The sequence below is a fragment of the Etheostoma spectabile genome, chromosome 5, assembly GCF_008692095.1.
Source record: "Etheostoma spectabile isolate EspeVRDwgs_2016 chromosome 5, UIUC_Espe_1.0, whole genome shotgun sequence".
Lineage (NCBI taxonomy): Eukaryota > Metazoa > Chordata > Actinopteri > Perciformes > Percidae > Etheostoma > Etheostoma spectabile.
Window position 1 is genome coordinate 16,695,690 of NC_045737.1, and position 25,576 is coordinate 16,721,265.

At 42.4% G+C, this 25,576-nt stretch overlaps 1 protein-coding gene across 2 annotated transcripts in view; it reads right to left on the bottom strand.

Moving 5' to 3' along the window:
• The window catches only part of znrf3 (zinc and ring finger 3), a 68,998-nt gene extending 51,395 nt beyond the window's left edge, over positions 1 to 17,603 (bottom strand). For both annotated transcript variants that reach the window (XM_032515946.1, XM_032515945.1), the window contains exon 1: positions 17,129 to 17,603. In XM_032515946.1, the coding sequence (XP_032371837.1) occupies positions 17,129 to 17,359 (231 nt within the window). In that variant the 5' untranslated portion in view covers positions 17,360 to 17,603. The remainder of the gene's footprint in view (positions 1 to 17,128) is intronic.
• Between the last annotated feature and the right edge of the window lie 7,973 nt (positions 17,604 to 25,576).

The following is a 25,576-nucleotide window of genomic DNA, read 5'->3' on the forward strand; positions in this document are numbered from 1 at the left end:
GCTTTGAGCTGATTTATACTGCTGTGTGAATATGCGATTTATTTTGAAAACCCAGTCTGCAGTGTCAGTTACTTTGAGCCTACTCCTCCATGTTTGTATTGAACAGTGACATAGTTGTATGAACTTTGTCTTTTAGTCTCTAATACGAACACTTTTGAAACTAATAATCAGCATGATGAAAATATTAAAAGAACAGAGGAAGACGAAGGGTCGGGAAAGGTCTGTCTGACGCTCCTTGAGCCCAAATTAACATACGCCTCACCATGACACCTTGAAGATGAATGCCTAATTCTGACAATTGAAGGATGATGAAAACGAAAAGAAGACAAATGCATATTCAAATAGCCTGTCAAGTTTGGCCTATTTTTGCATATGAAATTCCATTGCAACTAAGGGTCGGGACCTCTGGGTCCTTAAGGAAAGAATGTGTGACTTGAAATGAGAGAGCAAGAGGGCTGTCTGCATCCCTTGGCCCACCAGCTGGGAGGACAGCACAGAGATCAAAGAGGCCCTGTGAATCTCCAAGAGGGGCAAATGGGATAAACTTGGGAGGGCATGTGAAGGGTCTGGGAGAGCTCCCGCTCTTCATGCATTGCGTGTGGATGCCCCATCTTCCCCTTGGTCCATTTACAGCTTCTTCTTATTTCGTTAATAATTCAAAAAAACATGAAAAGACCATAGCTTGCCTCAGCCCATTAGAGTCCCCAGGGCGTGCGGCAAGCATGTTAGAGGGTGAGTCACACAGTCCAGTGAGCAGTGTGTTTACCTCACATTTGTCTTGGCCGGCTGTGTGATGCTGTATTAGAGCAGAACAAGGAATGATGAAACCTCTTGTGACAGCCATGGCAGCTCCTTCTCTTTTGAAACGCTCACCTGTACTCCCCTAGATGTGCATGGGACTCAAAGGCAGCATCTGCACGCTACATCTCAGAAAAATAGAAATAAGCCCACAGTGGCCCACAGTCAGGAATCAGAGCTTTCTTGCCATGGTTAAAAAATCTTTTTACTTGTCTATTGCAAGTATCTGTGGTGAATTAAAGCTTAAAAATATTTAATAAATTAAGAAGAAAAGAAAAACTTTTGGAAGTGGCAAAGTTAAACAGACTCACACTTAACCCATCTAATGAGTCTAATGAGTGTCTTTAAACAGTGTTTGATCACTCAACACTTGTTGCTCAAGATGTGACCAGTGGGATGGCAGCAGCTCAGTCCGTAGGGAGTTGGCCTGGGAACCGGAGGGTCCCTGGTTCAACTCCCCGTACGGAGTGTAGACGGGTAGCTCCTGGGCACTGCCAAGGTGTGAAAGGAGAGTGTCTGTGTAGTTTATAATAACAACATAGTGTAAAAAAGGGGATCAATAAGGAGTATAAGTTACAGATTTTTGAATATGCCAATGTTTCATGGTATGGTAAATATCTGCAAATGTTCAACATTTGCCAGTTTTTTTCTCTAACATAGTGGATACGTCCTTGAAACATTTAGCTCATGTGAAACCAACAAACCATTTACAAAATAGGCTAGCAATGTCTTCTTCAGTAAGTTTGCAGCTATGCAAGACAGATCATCCAGCATCTGCAAACCAGTTATCCAACTAACCTTATAACCATGTCAAAACATCCAAACACAGGCAGGAGATTTAGCTGGTGCTGCGGGCCCTTTGCTTCCAGCTTAACCTGTGCGTAGAAGTGTACCTGGCATGTCACAATAACAAGGACAGGTCATAGGCAGAGAACAGAGCGTCTTTTGTAGGGAGAACCAGGACGACCAGCATCCCCTGTCGGGCTTCTGCCCCTATGAGAGAGCTGAAGTCTGCCGACCTCCAGCACCAAGTCTGCCAGCCAGCCAGGGCCCAGCCCGGAGAAGCCTGTCATCACTACCACAGAGGCCTCCATTCATACCCGCAAAGACAAAGCCAAAAGTGTACAGCAGCCATCCGAGGCATCCCAAGCATCCAGATATCAACCAGCGATATCATTTTAGGCTTTTGTGAGCCTGTGCTTTGGTTTACCCGCCGTGCTCTCTCCCCACCATCCCTGCCCTTCGTCCCTTCCACGTCGAGGATTTGTTCGCTCTGTGGTGCGAGGACATCATATGGGCTGCACATCCTCGGAGTAAGCTACCACATTGTAATTGGTTGCCAATTAGTGACCTCCTTTTTAACACTTTTGAGCAGATTCACGAACGGTTTTAAATTTGCTTTACAAATGTCAGACATAGGTTGTTACAGCGGTTTCTTTGGAATAACCAGATGCACAACTGGGGTACGTTCAATGTGAAAACATGCACTGGTTTAACATTGTTCAAGAAGCTAGTACTGGTTGGGTGAATACATACATGGTAAAAAGCAAAACAGAACATTGACATATATACCTTTTCAGACATTTAAGTTCTCAAGGAATTACTCAAACAGGACACAGTGAACTGCATAGTACCAAAACTTTTCAACATAGCATATTCAGGATAACATTTTGCTGCTAAACATGGCTCATAGATACATAGCATGAGCACTGCTAGCCAGCATGGCTGAACAGGTGAATAAAAGAGGCACTGGGTAAAAAAAAGCTTGAACTTCATCAACACAGAAAGAAATATTTCACTGTTTGACAAGAAAACCACTTGTGTCACGACTTAAGAACAGGAATTAAAACAGGCAGGTGTTTAATTATCAGTGAGGCTCACATTGTTCAGTGTTCACAATGCATGTTCCAATGTTTGACCCCTTCCGGTCTGGCCGTCTTCTGGCCACACTGGGCCCCTGAACTTGGTGGTGAAATCTCCACCTGCTGATAGCATCAGCTGCCCCCCCCTCCTTCTCTCTGGCATGTGTGGCGGCCACTGATAAAAGAACTGTAGATAAGGGGAAACACAAGCTGTGATGAGGAACACATTGCCGCCAGGAGAACAGAACATCAGCCCAGTGGAAAGGAAGAAGAAGGAGAGGGATAGAGGGAGGAGGAGGAGGAGGAGGAGGAGAGAGAGAATCTGAAAATGATTAAAAGGAGAACACTGGGTAGAAGAGCTAAACTAAATCTGTTGTGTATCCCCAGGCTAAAAACGGAGAAGAAGAGGCGGTTCTGTCAAACAAAACTGAACAACAATAAATGTGAATGGTCAAACAGTTAAAGGTTATTCTATAGGGTATTATTTTTGAATCAGCAAGCTCCTTGGAAGATTTGGGATGCATGTGGTTTGTCAAAAAAAAATAAACAAAAAGTTACTGCAATCAGGTTTGCAGACATGTATCCATAAATATGACATGAGACGTAGCCTAAGTACATAGTACTGTGTCCAAACAAGAATATTACGGAACAGAATACTGTTGTTGTCTTTAGCAAGCACTATTGCAGTATTTCTTGTGCAAGAGCTTAAGGGAGATTGAAAGACTTTCTAGACCTTGATAGGTTTAGAAATACTCCTCCAATAACGTGAAAAAAGAAGCATATCAAAAGGTAGCGTAGTAACACTGTTTCTTAAAATCAAGAAAAAGGAACCATAACATAGTTTGCAAAAATCATGCAACTTAGACTCCTACCAATCAGAAACTGATAAACTAACCAATTCTCCAGTTCAGTTCTCTGGAAAACAAGAGTGAATGTAAATAAATCAGAGCTGTTGACAGGGGCTGAGAGTGGAGGGGACAGGTGCCACAATGACACCAGCAACCTCCAGGGGATGTATGCATCCCATAGCGGTGTCCCCTTTCAACATGGACACCGAAAGGGACAAACCAGTTGGTCCTCGCCCACGGGTGTGAGCACAGCAGCGGGTCACTCTTGCTATAGCCAAGGGAAACACCCGCAGCTTAGACAACACTTAGTGGGCATTGTTTTGGGATCTTCAGGCAAATATTAACATTTCTGTCCCTCCCATGCTAAAGACAACAATACAGTGTTTTGTTGAAGTATAAAAATCACTTCTGGTTCTCTTCTAGGCCTTATTTTTTCCCTTTCTTCCTTTGCAAACAATATTTTGGGGGGGAATTGTTCTTATGAAAAAAAAGCTTTCTACTCTGCTGTGCGTACTGTACGTCCTGCTGGATACAAGCAGCTTTGGCATGCTTAAGATGTAAACTAATATATATAGCTCAAAAGAATCTATTAGCCTGCATTTGACCAAGTACACCCTGCTCCTGGCCAGGCTCCCTCCTATTGGCTCGGACTCAACGTAAAGTGTCCTGCTAATCCAACAGTTGTCTGGCTACGCTGAAAGTCACCTCTGAGCCCAGCTCTAGCACTCGTGTCAGGAATCCACAGGCTCTTTGCATACCGAGTGGCCGGATATCCTCTAGTTAAAGAGGGCCCGCTAAGCCAGGGCCATGTGTTGGTCGACTGGGGAGGGTGACAACGGGTGCTTTTTGGGGTGGTGGCAGGGATGTACAGGCAGTGCTTAAAAGGGCTTTGAGAATGACTTCAGCGTCACTGACTCAAAACTGTGGAGGGAGAGCAGACGTTGCATAGAAACCAATCCAATTTTCTGCAGGTCCTCGGAGCCGTGCACTTAGGCGGCTAAAAGTGCAGTTGCTCCCGCACTGAGCCCGCGGATCTGTGCATCTGTGAATGGCTTTTGTGTTGCTGCCGGGGCAGAACAAAGTGAGTTCAGGTTACTGCACTCCTCCCGTTATTGGCCCACATTGTCTCTAATTATTCTAGCAAACATTGACACAGCATGTGTGGTCTCACATTTATACCCCCTCCCCCTTCCCTCCCATGCTTAACAGAGTGAGAGAAGACAAGAGAGAGAGAGAGAGAGAGAGAGAGAGAGAGAGAGAGAGAGAGAGAGAGAGAGAGAGAGAGAGAGAGAGAGCGACCAGAAAAAGAAAGGACTTATGAAAGAGAAGGAAGAAATGATAAGACAAAGCAATGTACTTGCATTCACTGTTGTGTGCTTCATTATGATGCAATTATAAGGGAAATTGCTTAAAAGCTGTACTGACAGGCTTGGCTTGTTTTCTTGTATCCAAGCCTGTGAAGAGAACGCAGGTTATACTCCAGGGTCTTCCTCACCTTTCTCCCATGCCGCCTTAACTCGTGAGAGAACAAATGCACCATGCCAACTCAAGCTTTTAATCCATCAACAACCAGACCAACCAGAAGGGAGTAGAGCGCGATGGTGTTTTCTTGGATGCAATAACCAAAAGCCGAGAACAGCCACAACTTTTAAGCGCAATCCCACACTCTAATTTGAATTCTGAAGCTTTCCCTATTGCCGGGGTGCTTCTAACTCCGGCTTTTGCAAAACAATAATTATGACGAACGTGTGCATCAGTAGCTTACCAAATCCTCTGTCCATGAGCTTAGCTTGAGGGGATGCTGCAGAAAAGCTGACCCAAATATGTGACATGTGGTTTGCCAAGAGGAAATGGCTTAAAGTTAGGCACAAAGATGGTCTGGTGTGAAATCAAATCAGGATAGAAATGGTTTGCGCATGCAAGCTTAGTTACTGTAAAATTGGCACTGATTTAGCATTTGGTAGCAGCGCTATATAAAACCTCAGTGGAGTGTAAAACTTCCCATAAAAGCCTTTCTTCTAAGCTGATCTATTGCAGAATTTTACTGAAAGCCATTACAGCAAATGGACTGACTCATCGGTTAGGAAGTACAACTTTTTAAGTTTCCTCAGAGGGGTTCTGATTAGTAACAGTGGATATCAGATTTGTTTAATTTTACACCTCGCCTCTGAATTTTGATAAGTTCATCATGTTGTCAGATGATGTGTTAAGACTACAGAACTGCAATGTGCCACCTCACTACAAAGCACTATATTGAAGCTAGGGCTGGGCAATATATAGAAAATCAAATATCACAATATCCTTGACCAAATACCTCAATGTCGATACTGCAACGATATTATTGGTGCTTTAACAAAATGTTGTTTACAGAATGGGAATTTTGAGAAATATTCACCAGAAATGATTTAATGAATTAGTAGGTAAAGGTAAATAACAGAACAGCTAGAACTGTCTGGTAAGTTCAGAAAATTACATCTTTTTACTGTAATGCAGCCTGTAAAACCAGGTAAAGACAACACTTATTACACCATATTACAATATTACAATTTATCCAAAATGTAAGATGATATCGAGTCTCATGTTGTGACATGGATACAACATCCATCCATCTCATCCAACTCAAAGCAATAAAGCAAAGAAGAGTATTTGACAAAACATTGAACTATTTATTTAATCATACTTAAAATATATTTGAGCCGTAAACATTTTATAAGCAAGATCTGCAATATACAAATTTTAGATCCACCTGCGTTCAGTTAAATATGACAAAGAGCGATGCTTCTAACTGATTGGTGAGGTTGCTATCCGTGTCTCAGAGCCACATCTCTGGGATGTGTTTACTTCGAAATGCCTGCGGGATGCATGTCACCCCGGGGGTGACAATTTGACTTTGTGACATGCCTGTGGGATGCAGACGGAATAGCAATAGTCTTTTTCTGTCATTCCCATCTTCTCCCACTTGATCTGTCTTTACTTAAAACAGCATTCTGAGGAACTAGATCCCTTGACATGCCCAAGGACAAGTTATCATTAGCGAGCCGTTGTGTGTGGACAAACTGCCCATACACCGTCAATGAAAGAATAGCCAAGAACTCCACAGTGCAGTGCTAAAAATAAGAAGTGCAGCTTTTACAGTGACATATGACAGAAGGACAACTCTGAGGAGAAAAGGGGTGAGATTGAGAAAGCACAGTGACAGTAATAACGATGTGCTCCATCTCGTCTCGCACAAAAAACATACATTTGAAAAAATGTAGGCTGGAAAGAAGAAAAAAAATACCTTGACAGTCGTCTGACAGCATTATGCAGGGACAATGGGGGATGAACAGATGGATTGCAAGGGAACGAAATGGGCACAGCTGGCCAGGAGTAATTGTCCTGACCTTTTAATATATACACAAGGGTCACATTGGGCCAGGGGGTTTGGAAGTTGGGTGTGGGCGGGGTAGCAGAACTACAGAAGTGGGGTTACGATTTGCATGATGGAAAATGTCATATCCATTAACCAAGCTGACCAGGGTGTTTCAATATATTGTCTAGACACATCTACTCCATTTTTACCTTTTTATCTCTATCATCTTAAACAAACTGTAAATGCTATATATTGTGTCAATTAAAATGCCTTGGTGTCTTCTTTCTACAGTTTTCCCTCTACAAAATTCCCCCAAGCTCTGTAGATAGATCTGTAGATAGACCGAGATCCAATATTTACATTCATGTCTAGATCAACACCATGCAAACGTAGGATAAAGGTCTACATTAGACGTTGTGAAGAAAATCCAGTTTGTATATGAAAAAGTTCTGCTTTAATAATAATAATAATTTTAAAAAAACATCCTGAATTGCAGCTTTTTCTTTGGCATGTTGTAGAATATCTCTATCTGGAAGGTTTGGACCGCCTCTCCTACCCCCAAAGCATGGAGTTCAATTGCAGTTTTCACATAACTTGGGATCATCCGTCGATATTCTCCATTGGGCTATCTGCAAATGAGACAACATTCACAGATGGCAGTGGCCGATGTAAATCTGTTTTGTCGCATTTATTTTGCACTGGCTAAATGCTGTGTTGGGTATTTGCGGTCGAACTTGGACAACAGTAGCTAGCATATATGTCTCTACTGCAGCTGCTGATTTGGGGAAGAAGCCACTGGCTGGCTGGCCACGACTCCTTTCTAAATCATTTTTAATTACATTTCATTTATGTTTCTCAAAAAGACAGCTTTGTTGGGCTATGAAAGTACTGAACATATATTCATTGAGTAGGGAGTTGCACTTTTCAAAAAAAGGATTTTTTAAAATTTGAAATCTTATATTACATCATAAAAATGTATTTATTCAAAGACAGTGTAATGAAGGGCTAAATAACTTTGAAACAAGTCAGTCTTTTTCTTCTTCTTTGTTTCTATGGCTGAAAACAAAATATTGGTATGGGCGGTTGGCCAAATTGTTATTTTAAACATCAGTATTGCCTAATAAATTCATAATGCAACTAACTTTTTACTTAGCCTGCCTTTTAACTGTTGCACCCTGGGTCATAGCAATGTGCCATGCACCTGCAAACTGACACTAAAATAGAGGCATTAGGACCGTTAACAAACAGTGGACTAGAACTGCCAATGTTGCTCGTGCAGCCATGGTTATTAACTTAAAGCATTAGATCATTAATCAATTAGTGGGTTGTCGAAGTTAATTAACAAGTACTTATAACTACCTATACTTGCTAAGCTATGAAGTCATTCATCTAGCAAAAAACTGATGAAATATGTAAGCCACTTTTTCTCTGTAGAAGATCACTGTGAACTGAATATCTTTTAAACTGATAAAAAAAGAAGAAGAATTGTTACCCCTACATGGAAGCTTTGGTATGAATTGTGTTTTGCCCCTGTCCATTCATGTGCAGCGATCAGCTAGATGGTTGTGCGATAGTCGTTTATTTGCTATAATCTACATGCTGGAGACGAGGCGTTTTGCTATACGACCAGCAACGAAGGCTTTGTGCGGCAATCCTGACGTCCGAGACCGACCCAGGATGCAAGGCCGACCTCCGCGTGTCCGTATAAATAAAAAAAGTACAGCTGTTTACTGCTAATTTTACATCAAAGAGACACACAATCGCAAAACAAGACAGAGGAGAAGAGGACTTCAATCAGAGGCATGCAAATAACCTTTGCCAAATCAACAGTGAATTATTGCCGTGCGCTCTCAACAAGGGGAGATACTGTCATGGGAGCTGTCAATGAGTTATCAGCCTGATGATCATGGGGGCATTTTGAAAGAATCTGTGGTCATGCTTGGTTTAACACACATTACAAAGCAAGTACATGCACACACACACACAGACACACACAGGCCCTGTATAAACTTTACAAAGAACAGAGTCAACTCAGTTCCACCCGTTGTGTACTTTAGAAACGCCCAGTGGATTAACCTATCTGCCGAAATCAGATAAAAACTGCCTCCTGTTCCAAGTCCTCCATCAGAAAACGTAAATAAAAACTCCTTTCAGCAGGTTCCTTATGTTAGCATGGCGTCAGGACCCAACACCTTTGCCTTCGAGGTGTTCTAAACTCTTTGGCTTCAACATAACACTCAAAAGTATTTTTCTCGCCGTGCTTGTGCACGAAAAAACCTCCACCTTTATTTATACGGGAGTGGATTTAGCTCGAAGGCCTTCAATTACATCATCATTCAGTTTTGCAGCGCCGCATATCAGGGCCGGCGTTACTCAGAGAGGCCTTTGAAGAGTTTGGCCCAGCCCTCGCTCTCTCTCCCTCGCTCCCCCCCCCCCCCCCTCTGCACTGCCTTTGATGTTAGCGCGTGGGGCTGCGCCGAGCATCGCGGCCTCCCAGGCCTCCCCGCCTCGCCTGATCCTATCTGTTCAGGCGGCACATTCATGTGGTATACACCCGCAGCACGACTCCCGGCAGCTATTCACCCAACCCTGCAGGCCCCTCCCTGATCAGGGTCCAGGGGCTGGAGAGGGACGCGGCGTGGACTTAGCTGCCGATGGGGGTCGAGGGGAAGGACAGGAGGAATTGTGGAGGCTTTATTAAAGCCCAAGGCTGCACTACAGAGGTTTTATTGGCATGGTACGTTAGTGAAGGTTCTATACTTGTAGATTAATGAAAAGGAAAAGTCACACCTGACCCAGTTTTCTTTGGAGATAAAGCAGAATGTGTTGCCGAAGGTCTCACTTGTACTACTACAGAAACAGTGATTTATCTGTCTCAGCTTTGGGTGCAACTGAATAAAATGAGCTATCCTTTGGAGAAACAAAAAGACAGCAAAGAGCAAAATAGAAAACCATGTGCCCCAAATATCTTCAGCATACACACGATACAGGGACGACATAAAAAGAAAGCCAATTTTTCATTTCAAAAAAATCTAGGGCGCATCTTTAGCAACAGGAAGAGGAGGAGGTGGGAAGAGGCAGTTCACTGTGGAGCTGGAGGACATGCAGCACTCTACCAAAAGAAAAGCGGAGATAACCCAGCTTGTTTTCATCTGACCACGCAAGCCCAATCTATCATACCTTGGCCCCATTGTGTTAAAGCCTGGATCTTCCTTATTTAACAGAACACACCACACACACACACCACACACCACACACACACACACACACACACACACCACACACACACACACACACAACACACACCCACACACACACACACACACACACACACACACACACACACACACACACACACGTTATGGCAGAGATGAACATGATGGGGTCGGAGAGCTTCCACCTGAAACTGATTTGTCCCAATCAGGCACCCCTGTAAAGTACCTTTGCCACAGTTGTGTTGGAATCCATTATAGGAAACAAAAGGGGGAAAAAGAAATAAATGGCAAGGTTTCTGACAGAGAGCCTGTCAGGAATACCCTCACAACATGAATATGATGCATTAGGCTGAGGGTGATCATGTGCACAAAACCTGTAACGGCTTCCTTGAACAATAACCAGAGAAATGTCAAATAGGGCTAAAACCTATTAGCATGAATCAAAATGACAAGAGGGCAAGATTTTATTAAGCAACATATTTTATAACCATATGGGGCTAATAATTCCGATGTACACAATAGGAGGAAACCCTGTCTTCTTGAACTTGAGAGAATGGGATGGATCTGTGATACCACGTCTCTGTTCACAAAAACAAATGTGAGTACTAAGAGGATTGAGGGCACAAGGATGTAGGTATATTCATTAAAAGGTAGGAGGAGAAGGAGGCAGATGGAGTGTAGTGCTCGGAGTGAATTGGACTGCCAGTGCAGCTACCTTCCTAGTCTATTGGCAAAAAAGTACAACAAAAGGGGAGGCTGGCGTTGTGGCCTTCCACGGTTTGTCAGCACATTCCTGGCCGACAACAAAGCATGCCTCTGCCTGGATGAGCCACTGTGAGCATTGTCATTTCATAACCCTCGACCCTTTAGCCTTTGTTTTGCAGACCCTCTGTGCCAGTGGATAAAAAATATGGGCTTAGGGGATGGACTGGGCCTTTCAGCTCTGTTTCATCAACCGCAGACTGACAGACCAGGGGCTAGTCAGAGAGCAAAAACAACCTTTCCAGGCTGTTCTTCATCTTTTACTCAAAAAAACAAACAAAAAAAAACTGCCAAAGTGTGACATTATCTAATGGTGCATTTCCCAGCAATCATAGAAAGTCAAAGGCTCAGGGCAAAGCTGAATTACCATTTCCTCATCATTGGATTGTTAAGCAGAAGACAAGGCGTTCATACAAAATGAGCTCGGACACATAATCAATAGCAGATCAGGAGGAGAGCGACGTGGGGGGGGGGGTCTCTCCCCCGGGTTCCCCCCGGGGAGAGACTTGGATAGTAGAGAGAAATTAGCAGTGAGCACCAGCTCTGACTGCTAATCTCTCTCGGAGTGGAACATCAAAGATCGGCTCAGCCCAGTGGAAAGTAACATAGCTACTGGGGCCACCAGTACCAACATGCACTTGTTCCAGGTGGAGCTGTGTAGTGAGTGAGAAGGAGACGCTCAGGGAGAAAGACACAGGAGACGACAAGAAGTTAAAAAGAGTGAGGCGTGGAGAGGAAAACAGGGACTGCTGGTTTGAGAGATGGTGTGGCCAATTTGGACAGGTACTAGGAAATCCAACAAGAAGTTAGGCATTTTTGAGTCAAATGCTCCTGAATGTTTGCAGGCAATCAGGCAAAAAATAGAAGTTGTCGACTTTTTCAGGATTTTACACATATGTTATATTGTGATAGAATAAGTGGCTGAATAGGTCAATTTACAGAAACCTAACAATGTTATACAACAACTGATAATTTAGCAAGGAAAAATGTCAGATATTAGCCAGCTCCTGCTTCTCAAAAGCAAAGATTTGCAGCTTTTTCTTGCTCAATATCACTGTGAAGTCAATAGATTTTTTTAATAGTTGTCATTAAGTCAATTGAAGATGCTACCTTAGTCTATGGATATATAAAAATGGCAATTGTCATTATGTTTAGAAAATGTATAGGCTTAAGAAATGACTGAAATCTATGTTTAAAGGTCCCATGACATGGTGCTTTTATATAAGCCTTAGTTGTCCCCTAATATCCAAAGTCTCTTTCCCCAAATTCAGCCTTGGTGCAGACTTACAGCCACTAGAGACGGTCCCACAATGAGCTTTCCTTAGTATGTGCCATTTCTGAGTCTGTAGCTTTTGAGGAGGAGAGAGGGGGGGCAAGGTGGAGACTGGGGTGTGGCCTTGACCAACTGCCACTTTGCTCGTTTGAAAGCCATGATGTCTCTCTCTCATGGGTGGGCCAAATTCTCTGGGCAGGCAAAGCAGAGAAAGGAGAGGTCACCTTGCCCCTTATGACCTCATAAAGGGGAAGATTCCAGCTCCAGAGCCGGATACCCAGGGCTTGGTTTACACCTATCGCCATTTCTAGCCACTGGGGGACCACAGGCAGAATGGGGGAACTCATATTACTGTTTAAAAACCTCATAAAGTGAAATTGTCATGCCGTGGGACCTTTAAAGAATGGTATGCCTTCATTAGGGCAGAGAGAGTTGGGCAACGATATGGAAAAAAAACTTCCGTGGACCAGGATGTTGTGGTTTATGGCCGACTTCCTAAAACCCTACGACAACAAGGCACCCCAACGCAATTAAAGTCAGGAACTAGGTGTAATCCTCGTTTGAAGTCATACGCACACATTATAAGATGCATGACAAATTTTTGCTGTATCAAAACGAGCAGACAAGTGGTGAGGATGAGAGTGTGTGTGTGGGAGGGGGGGTGTTAAGCAAGAGAAAGAGAAAAACAGTTTAGTCTGTTCTATTCCAAAAAAGCAGAGAAACGCAGCCTCAAATTACTTTGGCTGGGACATGAAAGTGAAACAGGGTGGCGGTTAAGAGACGATAGCACTTAAAATACAGCTGCGACCGCCAAGCCAATAAATGGAAAAAAGTAGGGAGCAGCACTTTTAACCTTTTAAACCAGCGTTTGTGTACTGCTACTGTTGCTTTGGCGCTGGGAGTGGCCCGGTCCCTGGCACCTCCCGTCTGGGCCCGGCCCATTATGGCCTCTTGGGGTTTCCAGCTTGTGGTGAGAAAGCGCGCTGGATGCCTTAAACCACTAAAGCTCTCATTATAGTCTAAATGCAGCGCGACACAACTCTTGCAGATCCAAGGTAGGAGCTGCAGTATTTAAGCTCATCGTTGTCTTAGCTCAAAACCACCACTTTCCCCCTGCACATCCAGTCAGAAGAAGCAAAAAAAACAGCCACTTTCAAAGAAACACACCATGAAGTCGCCCAGCTATAGTTACAGGCATTCCATGCACATGGAGATGAAGTTCAAAGGTAGAGCAGCTCATGGGTGTTGGGAACCTATAGCCTCTTCTTCCTGACGCTGGATTCAGGGGATGTCCCTGTCTCTGTGTCCCTTCTGAGAGGAAGCAGGCAAAAGCCACATTATTCCCTCTGGTTCTGCCCGACGACACTATGAATTCCATCTGGTCCTCGCTGTGCCCCTGCCACGTCCCTGCTACTCACTCACATGCTGACAGCAAAGGCCCGCTGGAAATCAGAGGCAGATGTGCGCTCGTGCAGTGCATCGCAACTCATCTCGCCACAGGAAAGACGATTTGGCGTCGGGAAGACAATAGAGGACGATGAGCAGCAGATGGCATTTCCGTTGGCATTAAAAGGTGTATTATTCAGGAGAGCTGTGTTTGTGTGCGCCGTCAACAATGATGGGAATGTGAAAAACATGGTGTCCAGCAGTCTGACTGAGTGACCTCCATTGTAACCAGAAATTGGATTACATGTAGAAGCAGAGTGCTTTCAGTGTCATTTGGGTTTGTCAACAGCTATTACTCTAGGAGTCTCATCTTCACACCTGGGTGATTCAGATCAGGGGACGATTCGGGTAGACCATTATTTGCCCTACTGAAAAGGCTTGAATCAGAACTGCTGCAAGTCGTGGAAAGGTATAGCAAAACTACCATAACGTTGAAGCTATGTAAAATATAAAGCTAAGTCCAAGTGCACTAAATCCGGTTCTCTGGGCTTAAAGCCGTGCTTGGTTTCATTATGCCAGGCTATTTTCATTCAGGTCTCAACAGGAAGTATTTCAATCTGGAACAAGAGGTGAATAGAATGAACTACCTGGCAGGATGGACAACCAGCAGTACTCTGCTCACCATGAATCACAGTTAGGAGCTAATGATGTAAACACACTTTTAAGGTCATCTTTGAGGAATGACTGACACACACACACCCACGCGCACACACACCCACGCACACACGCACACACACACACACACACACACACACGCGATCTGCGTCACCATGCTTCCCCTCTTAGAGCAGGGCGAGAAGCAAACTAACTTAATTTATTATGTTTGGCCCTCTGCAGCATTTGCCACTTTTCACACTCTTCAGGCACAGCTGAGCGAGTGTTAGCTTTAGGGAATTAGCAAAGGCGAGTTGGGAGTGTATGAGCGGTGATCGTGGTTGGGTCTTTGCTCAGGAACGTTACCAAGCTGCCCTCCCCCACCCTCCCACCCCCAGCTTTCCCCTGTATTTGAACCGTTACCTGCTGAGGTCTGGCCACTACTGTACACACAATGTAACACAAACCCCTCAGGGCACTGTTCAAACAGCAGAAGAGAGGACTAGAAGGCCCCATAAACCTCAGGCAGACCGTATCAGGCATCAAATTCACTGAACACAACAAGGCTCAGACCTTGTAAACTAAAAAGTTGACAAGTGCAATGGTTACAGAGGTCACTGCAGACGACTGAATGCCCAGGAACCAAAATATTTGTGTTTAACCCAATTCCAGTGTGAAACTATATCCGTTACAACACCGCAACAATTTCCCAACACATTTCTGCAATGTTATTTCACAAGTATAGGATTTGCAAGTGGGGAATTTGATCCCAGTTTAAAATTATACTCTTCAGGTTGTATGGTTGTCATTCATTGTTAGTTTCAACTTTGATAAATCTTTGGTAGAAAATATGCTTTAAGAAATTCAAGACCGGACAAACTGCCCCTCATTATAGCCTGACAAAATATAAGCTGCCTCTAAGTGGTCAGAAGCTATGTTAGCAAAGAAAGCAAACCTAAATAGATGTGGTTTTCGATGTAAAGCTGAGGTCCGACATTTGTGTGTGGTTACCGGGTGGCGCCAAATGGCCATCACTGTGTGTAAACAGGGGCCATTTTTGTGCTGAGTATCCCCTCATATCATAATTATTTCAAAGTAAGAGTCTGCATTTTTCAACAAAAATGCATGCATGCTCTGTGAAGATGCTGCTGTGTAGTTGTTATAGACAAGCATTGCAGAGTGACAGGATGTAAGGATGGAGGCGGGATGCTGCTAGATGTGTAACTGCAGTACCAGTTCATATAAACAGAAAAAAGATAAATGTGTGAATGAGTCGCTGCCTTAAGTCATCTGACTCATGGTTGCATGCTGTCGAACCTCTACGACACAGTTGAGGTTTCCTGTGATGCAGTCCACCAGTACACACTTGACGCAACAGGGTGCACACTAATGTATATTTGCAGCATTTTACCTCCCTCCCCTGCCCCTGCCCCTCCCTACCTCCCCCTTGCCCCTCAACACTCTCTCTCTCTCTCTCTCTCTCTCTCTCTCTCTATAGGCTGCATTGTAACCTACCCTCGCAACACAGACCAATGATCTCATTGAGCTCAATATTTTCTTTCAGTTTGAGGTCACACTTCAAGAGTTACTGGCTTTTATACGACAAATGAAAACAATAACCCAACCATCATCTCTGCTGTGGCTTGATCGGCTATTGTTTAGGGCAGGGACACCTTAGCTTTAATCTCCTTAAGATCTACTATTTACCCTCACATCAGAAAACCCCTTCATAGAGAAGCGGCTTCCAATCAGTCACAAGGGACTGGACTTGTTGGCTCAACTTTCAATCACAAACTTAATCTAAATGAACTTGGATTTTAAAGATGCATCCAAATACATAAAAGACAAAACTTCAAAACGGTGGATACAGGCCATACAAATAGTGCTTTACATTCAATTGGCTTCCTCATTCACGAAGAGCTGCTGCCTCCTCCCATCACCAGCAACACAAGACATGTACAGGTCAATACATAAAAAAAAAAATTAAACTAACTGACTTGGGGTCTAGTCATGTGCCTCTTTGGCACATGACTAGACCCCAAACTTGTTGCTGCCTTACTGGCCAAGTAGATTAAGCAAGAATTATACAACTTCAAATAAACACTTAGCTCTGGACAAAAGCTTCATACTTAAATGACTTCTACTCAAACCCTGCTCCAGCTCCAGTGCACTTGTCGTGTTTGGGGCCAGGAAATAAAACATGGGAACATGGAGCCTTCTTCAATGAGGACATCTTTCTCAATTCTGCTTAATATAGCCTATTACATAAAGACTTTAAATAGTTACAAGTAAGCCTAAAGCAAAAGCATGTAACTTCAAACTTAAAGTGTTGACTACATAGCAACAGGCTACGAGCGGCGGGACGTGTGGCTTCCTTTACATGTCGGTATGGTCAATACAACAAACAAATTCCACTTAATTCAAACTAACTTCTTGGTTTAAAATATATGGCCCAAAGTCGCCACTGAAACGGGTAAACGGTCAGAACTAAGCACGCATAGCAGCCTCGGCTTGCTGCTGTCGTGAAACGCGTGAAGCCTGCTCGGTAAAAGTTTACAGACTTTTTTGGTAGCGGTGGAGGATTTGTTACTTTTTTTAGGAAAACACAGTTCCTAAAAGTGTGTGTCGGAATGATGGCTGTTAACAGTAGCGAGCCCACAAGTGAGCTCCAGACATCAACAACAAAATAACCTGCAAGAGCATGTTTTCCCTGTGAATGAATTCCACAAGATAGAAGCCATCTTGTGACCGCATATGCTTGCAAGCTTAGTACCATCCTCACACCGCCTGCATACACATATACACCCACGCGCACACACGTACACACACACGCGCGCGCGCAACATATACAACTCTTGTCAGCCCCTGTGGAAAAAGTTTTAAGGGCAGCTAGGTAAAATTACAACCCCGAGTCGTGGTAGTGTTGCTCGGGACTGCTGCTCGTCATTCCAACGCAAAGACAAATACTTTACACGTACTTGAACGATCTCCCCCTCCGCGCTGATAGTGGCTCCTGCTTTGGAGAACCGTCCTTGCAAGCCCGTCGTGTACGTAGTATAATCTCCATTGGGACTGGACTCGAACAGAACCACTTCCACAAAGGCAGTATCCTTGGCGAAAACGGTACCAAGAGAAGCGGCAACCACGAAGATCACCAGGACCACCGAGTCGGGTACACGATCTGAGCCTCTCCGTGGTAAAATCATCATCTTGCCGGCTGGATCTGCGCCGATCGGGACATAATTTCACACGGATTAAGGAATCGGGTGAAGGTAACTGAAATCTGGTCTATGAGCGCTTCGTGCAATGCGTCAAAAAGAGGCAGAATTGTGCAATAAAAGCTGAGCCCGGGCTGGAGCGTGTTTATTTCACCACTGCAAGCCTTGTCAATTACACTGCCTGCAAACGTTCTCTCTCTCTCTCTCTCTCTCTCTCTCTCTCTCTCTCTCTCTCTCTCTCTCTCTCTCTCTCTCTCTCTCCCTCCTCCTCCTCCCCCTCTACAAAGCGGATCTCCTTTGATCTCCAAACACGTGATTTTTTTTCTTTTTTCTTTTTAGTTTTTCTTTTTTGTTTTTTTTGTTTTTTTTTTCTCTCCCCCAAAAGGGTTATATCCCCTCCCACCAATCTTTTTGACCCTCTCCTTTGCACTCCCCACTCTGTAGTGCCAGCACTCCGTTAAGGAGGCACCGTGGACTTCGCTCCTCTGCTTATAGTTTTAAAAATCTTAACTTTCGGTGTTAAAGTTTAAAGTTTTGTTGGGTTGATCATGAAGCAGAGGCCACATTTGCGCCCGTTGTTTCCTCCCCGGATTGCCCTGTGGCGTTTTCCCCGACTTTGACACGTTTTTGACTGCCGTGCCACCTTAAAATAAACACTACACTCTTCATGATTTAACCGGGCTAATTTTTCAATCTGATTTACTAACGTACAGATCACAATATAGTTAACAGTTTGCTTGAGTTCGGATGACTTAAATAAAGCTGTTTTGCTGTGTAGAAATTAAGAACTTTATTACATTTTTCCAAAGGGGAATCAATTTATACAATATTTCTTACAGTGCCCTTGCTGCTTTACTAACCATGTATAGAATGTAGTAATAATAAAGTTTTAGTCCTAGTTTATGCAGTATTAGTTTAGTTTGTAGTTATTTGAGTTAGTTATGGGTATTTCTAATGTACCTCAGATCATTATTTTAATTGTTTTGTGATTATTATGTGTGATTTGGCTGTTGTAAAAGGGTATTTTATACTCTAACTCTTTCTAAACTTTTTTTGATCTTCTTCATTTCTCTTCCAATATGCTATTTAGTCCTTGTGAGCTGTTGTATTGCACATTAAAGGTGATCCACTTGTCCAGATAATTGTACGCCAGTCTGATGGATCTCCAATTACATTTTTCCTCTGATCTTCAAAGTTGTCACCATCAAGACCGGTCTGACAATCTTAGCCTATCACAGATTATGTCAGGCGTTTTACAAACTTCTAAATGTTTAAAAATGTAATTTCACACACTTTCCATCTGCAAAAAGTCAAATTACTGGCTGGGTGTGAAAGCTCTAATAGCGAGCAACTTTGTGATCCATCAAGCATTCATAGATTAACATCAGTTTCATTATCTACTCTATGAAATAGTCAGGCCCATCTTGCATTTCCCTTCTGAACAAACTGTTGCTGTTATTTACTGCAGAAGAAGACAATTATTTCCCAATCAGCCTCAGTTCAGCATAAAGAGTCTATTGTGAAACTTCCATGCTGACCAGTTTCTGAGGAACATCTTCTGCCTGGTGCCTTTTCTTTCAGTGTGTCAGTCTGTTCATTATGTGTCATTATGCCTGTTCATTATGTGCAAATAAGCGCATTGTGAATAGACACTGAAAGAAAAGACACACACATGGGATCTTTGAATTTCTACAACAGACAGGGATTTGAATCTTAGTGCCACTGAACTGAAGAAGAGCTCATAGTACCATCTTTTAAGAAATTTCAAAAAATGCATGAAATTTAATAATACCACTTTGCAAAGACCCTTTTCCCCCCCCCGATACTTTCACCAAACAAGGCCTCTTGCAAAGAAAACACTCAAATGGAAGGTGAGCTCTGCACAGTGATCGATGTCCAAAACAGTCAAGAAAACAGCGTCTCATCTTGCCGTCTGCTGTGTGGCAGTGTGATTTTGAAAACCAACTGTGCGGACTTTTTAGGTCAAGAATGCAGAATCCTCTAGAAGAAAGCGTGATGGTCAACATGTGTTCGGACTCAAAAAAAAGAAGAAGAAAAAGCAGGGCGTAAGACAATCCAAAGCCAAAACTTAAGAAGTTCTTCAGCGCCTCCAGTATGACAATAATTTACAGATCACACTGGACAGCACTGTTCTCACCACATATCCCATATCTGTCTTGTAACACACACAGACACACACACACACGCACGCACACACGCAAGCATGCATGCACACACATACACTAGGGCTGAATCATTTAGGGGGAAAAAAATTTTAAGCTACATATTGCACCTTCGACGATCATGTTAAATAAAGTAATACAAAATAAATGAAAAATCCAGTGGAAATATTTCTTTCAACAATCTGTGATACATGACATTATTCCAGCATGTGTCTTATAAATATAATAACAAAAAGAGGAATAAAAAAATGTTAAACCAAGTGTTACACCAAAGAGTCAACTAAATTGTTCACATTCAATTAATCTTGGTCTTCGTGATTAGCGAAATACTTTTTTTTTTTAAATCACCATTTCATTTAAAAACAACACACACACACACACACACACACACACACACACACACACACACACACACACAAGAAACACATTGCGACTCTGAATGAATAATTACACAAACAATGGGGCTTTAAAGGCAACAATGCCTGCAAGCTTAATGAGGACATTAAATTAGATTTACTTGATCAGCTTGCTAATGGACAACAAAATACATCAGAGCAACAAGTTATACTAATCAATTTGCTCACAGAGGGTCTTGTTCCTCTTTCATTACAAGTCTGCCCTCTGTTGGTTGCTGCAAGCTGTAACTTAACTTTTGTAGTTGCTTGACTTTTTTGAGTTAAGTGTTCACATGGCTTTCTTGTTAGATAGTTTCAACAGAGTACGGGAACTATTCGGTGACCATTTGGCTTCTTACAAGTTGTTAAAAAAGACATTGTGATTTCAAGAATATGCCTCAATTTATCGCTTCCTTCCTGACAAATTATACCCACCCATTCACCACCGTCCCACCATTAGTGGTTTTCATTTGACAGCAGCTGTGGATTCTCTCCTGACGCTCCGGTCTCTCTACAGCAGTGTCTAAACTCAGGACACCCTGAGAAGAATCAGCTGTTTCCTTCTGTAGGCTGAGAGAGCGCTGAGGATGAGAATGACTTTGAGAGACGATGGCCAGCCATGGAAGTCGGTGCATGTTTTTCTAGTTGACGTATAAAGTAAAGATTAATTGGTTAATTCAGGATATTTCAAGTGAATCGAATATAGTTAGTGTCATTGTTAGATACAATGAATTTAAGCGCAGTCCTTATCAGTGCCAACCATCTATGAGGTAATATATACCTAATAAAATAAATTAAAAAAAAATGCTACTACTGCATACACATTAATGCTAAAAACACATGGGAGACACACTCATACAATTGATGTGATATTAGAAAGGTGCATAGCACCTCTGTTGTGTTTTCATTTCTTCTCTTTGAGTGAAATACTCTTTTCTGACTCTTTTGTGGCTAGAGCTGAGATGAATAGTCAAAAAAGCCATAAGTTAACTGTAAAAAAACTAACTACAGAAACTTTTGTCAATTTATCTAAATTAATAGTCAGGAACACAAAGACCACTTAATCCATTTAAAAAAAAAAAAAAAAGAGAGAATTTGAGAATTTGCTACTTTTCTTAGTTTTGGACTGTGAGTCAAACCAAAATGATTACATTAAAGGGGCACTATGAGTAGGGATGGAACAATTACCGGTGTAACGATAAACCCCGGTAGAAATGTTGACGGTAATGATTACTGTTTTCAGTTAAACTATCCTTAATTATCGCGGTGGATTACCACGGGGTGGAAACCCTGTTTTTAGTCCTTCCCAGCTTTGTCCGAGGCACCTGAAGTTGCCCTGCAGGAGAAGGGAACAGAATGTAGCAGCTGTTAACGGACTTGTTTCTCTATCTTTCTTCTTTTCGTTCCCGTTTTTCAGACTTGTTGAAGTGACGTGTGTAGCCCAGAACATATGTTAAAACTATTCTGTAGCTTGCTAAACTGTCATGGGTTTTACTGCCTCATTATTGTCAATAAGTGTTCTGCTACAAAGTGGAAGTTTACGACGTGACATTTATCTGGAGAAAGAGAAAGAGATATATCATCGCCCTGATAATGTTGCTGTTGCTGTGTTTCGTATTGCATAGCTGATAAATGTGCAGATGGTTTAATATAAGTTGTGTTGTGCAATTTGCTAGCAACATGCAATCGCCAGTAAACAGACCAGCGCTGTGGAGCCACATGCTCAACTATTAAAGGTGTATTACACTGTTTGCTCCGTTATGGATATCTATGCTGTAAAAGATGTGGCTTAGTCTCAGTTTGTGTTACTGAGCAATATGTTAGATCTATGTTAATTATTACAGAGAAATGAATGTAATTCTTAATATTGTTTCTTGCCTTTAACATTTAGTTTTGGTAAATAATGTTCATAGTAAGTCACATGCTTACATTTGACATGTGCATTATTATTTGCTTATTACCACATCCAAATTCTTGCCTGACCCCCTACAGTGGGCCGGTGTTTCAGTAGCCAGTTTTCAATCGCTTTTACAAGCCTATTGTCTATATTTTTGTAATATAATAAACACTAATACGCTTTTTGAAACTATTTCAGCTTGCGTAGGCCTATCAGTGCTTTCTTAACATATTGAACACACTTTTAAAAATACTGTGATAATGCCAAAAACTGGGATAATTTTGTTCACTATAACCGTGAGGTTACATTTTCACACAGTTACATCCCTAATGAGTTCCTTCATGGTCACTTCTGTTCACGTTCCAAGTCAATTTCCAACAAAACAGAGCAAGCTCGTCCCTCCCCCCATGTTTCCATAACTGTCATGACTAACTGTCACAAACCCCCACCCCCTCCCCCAACCATCTTGTTGGTGATTGGCTGGTGAGTGGTTTGTCATATTTTGGTGCCTTTCCTGTACCACTAGTGTTTTTTTGACGTTTACGGACCCTGTGTTGTCTCCCGAGATCGGGCTTTTTCACAGTGTATTAAGGGGGCAGGCAGCTAGTGGATCAATAAGAGATGCCATGAAACCATGCAGGAACTCATTGTGCACCTTTAATTAAGAACATGAATCTCATATGCGGAAGTATCAAGCAGATACTCAAACTAATGAGTATTGTCTGTTTCAAGGGGGATACAGGCTAATAAATACTTCAAAATTACAACTAAGTGTTATTCATGTTGGTGGATGTTTGCTTAATTTTCAGCCACAGACCCAAATTGAATATGTGTGGGGTAACTTCTAGGTCACGCAGTTAGAGCGCACATCCCATGTAGGCTGAGTCCTTTGCAGTGGCCCGGGTTGAAAACCGACCTGCGGCTCTTTGCTGCTTGTCATCTCCCATCTCTCTACCACCTTTCCTGTCGTCCACTGTCACTGTCAAAAAAATAAAGGGAAAAACACCCAAAAATAATCTTAAAAATGGAATGTGTGCTTTAATGGTGCCCTTGTTCTGCAACTTTGTCTGTTGACTCATTTACTGTGTCCAAGCCCTCATGTGTTAGCCAGCTTAACCCTGAGCTACTTCACTCTTTCACAGATTTCTATGCATCATTATCGTATAACTGCGATGATATTTATTGTTTCTGCAAACCCCCTATCCAGTCATTGTGAATAACAATCTGTCCTTAATTGACTTGCCTGGATAAATGAATAAATATGAAATAAACACAAGACCACGGGTTACTAATAATACCCAAAGGGAACATTTGATTGTGTTTGATCAGTCCATCAGTGCAGCACTATGTGTACCAACTGGGCTCCCAGCCTCTGTGAATTGTCCCTTTGTTGGCATGGTGCTGACATTATGTTTTAATGAAGAAAGAAGATGATGAGGAGGGGGAGGATTTACATTTGTGGCTCCCAGAAGAGCGCATCACTGCAGAATATTATTACATAAAGCAATTAGGGGGCCCCACAGCCCCCAGATTATGGGAGATGCTTTCCCCATGATGACACAGAACAGTGATGACTATTGACTCCAGCCGGCTCAGAGTATGTTGCATGTTTGCAATGATGTCACTGCACTAACCCCAGTGGGAAACTTTTGTGAAAAAGAAATCATACCGGCACTGTGGGAGGGATGTTGGAGAGTCCTTTGATGATAATAATAAAAAAAAACATTATTTATGGAGTGCCTTCCCAAACACATGAGCTGTCATGGATATGTGAAGCTGAAAAAAAATAATATTTTTCTAATAACAGTGGATCAAAATCCAGTTGGAAATGTAGACCCAGTTTGATCTGCAGCTCTCCTCATCTTGCAGAGTTTAAGAATGAGTTTCACCTCGTTGTTTAGCTGCCCGAAAATTGTACTGTTTTGGTTCCCTTTCACCACTCTCATAGGTTGTTTTTAGATGGAGGCAGGCAGCTGTTTTCAGCAAAAAACGTAGTCCAGCTTTGCCAGACCTTCCTCTACAGCGCTGTGGAGGAGGGTCTGGCTAGAAAAATGGGCTCTGGTTTATTGGCATTTCTTTACACCAATCATTTTTGGCGGCACTAAGTGCCCGACAGAACTCTGCAAAATAGCCTCGGGGAGGAACTTGTTTTGGTGGAACATGTACTGTACTTCAAAAGTTGTTTTGGTCGTGCAACAGAAAACTCAGATTAGATATACAGTCTAGCTAGCTGTCTGGATTTACCCTGTAGAGATCTGAGGAGCAGTTAACCATAGTCTTCATAAATGGCCTGGAGTTTGAAATCCCAGAGTTTTTTCTTTTCGGTTTTTTTTTTTACAGAAATGGATTCCTTCTAATTCATTTCAACATATTTCGATTTGATTGATTGTAACAGTCCATATTTCATTTAAATTTTGCAATACAAATAAATAGACAATTTAACAACAATTTTGTCTGAGAGTTATTCTCAATTAAATAATTAAAATAAATCGTAACATATTTGAACCAGACCACCGTGTCAGATATCCTCAGAGTCAAACACAATATTGCATGTAGTCTCTAACTTATACACAGGGAAAATGCACTAACTGGCAGAAATGAACAAAGCCCTTGCACAGCCTAACTATGTTCTAGTCTTATTTACACGTAGTGATAACAACACCTGGGTGTTCAGTCGTCTCAAGTGTTGAACTGTGGAAATAAATAGACGAACAATTTTGGAATTTGCACTGAGATGTGGTCTGGTAGCCTATTCACTGAATATTCTGCCATCAGAGATTGCTGACAGGTGTTTGAAAATATTGGGGAACTTTCCGGACAGATCTACAGATCAATTCACACAATCATTGAAGCCGTCTGTGTTGGGCTTTCCAGAGACAAAACAGACCAAATTGCCCTGCTCAGAACCAAAACTTGTCAGGGCTGAATATGAATTTAGCGCAGGTGGCCAGTTTTTTGGTGGCATAACGGACCGTGATATTTGTATTTAAGATGCATTGGTGGTATTTACCTCAAAAGCACATTAAGCTAAAAGCAAGGTGCTGTCAAATTGATAGTATGCAGTTTGCTCCCAATGCCTAGTGGTGTGGTGGTGAAGTGCAGGGTAGGCTCAGGTCTACGTCCCGTAGTAGCCTATATTTAATATTTTAATTTAACGTCTCTAATGGTAAGGGACAACGGATAATGAGTGTTGTTTAAAATTTAAATAGTTTATTTCATTTTGACTTTGCCATCATGAGAGCCAGTCCTCACTCTATGGGAGCTCGGCTCTCTCTGGCTCCCACGTAATTCGAGCACTGGAATCAATAAAATGCTAATCAAAATATGCAGGGTATTTGCTGCTACAGCCTTGATCTGGTATGGTCTGTCTTTAAGGCAACTGACTCAAAGACGTGAAGACTATGTAACTTCTGAAAGGCATAATCATACACATAACAAGGTTCAACTGTAAACACTCATTTGAATACAATCACACATTTTGCTGCGACAGCCATACTCAATCTGCATTATTAGTATGGTGGCTAATATAAGCTAATGTTTGCAAACGTTAGCTAGATATTGCTGTATCAGGTTGATGTAAGTTTGAAAACTCTGGGGCAAAGTTGTAGTCTGGATGGACAGAAACGGAGACCTTTGGAAATGATGACCAAACATTACACGGTTAATGTCGGGTTAGGTAGTCTTACGTACCTTTCAGTTCCACCTCGTCGTTGGTCCAAGCAAAAAAAAAAAA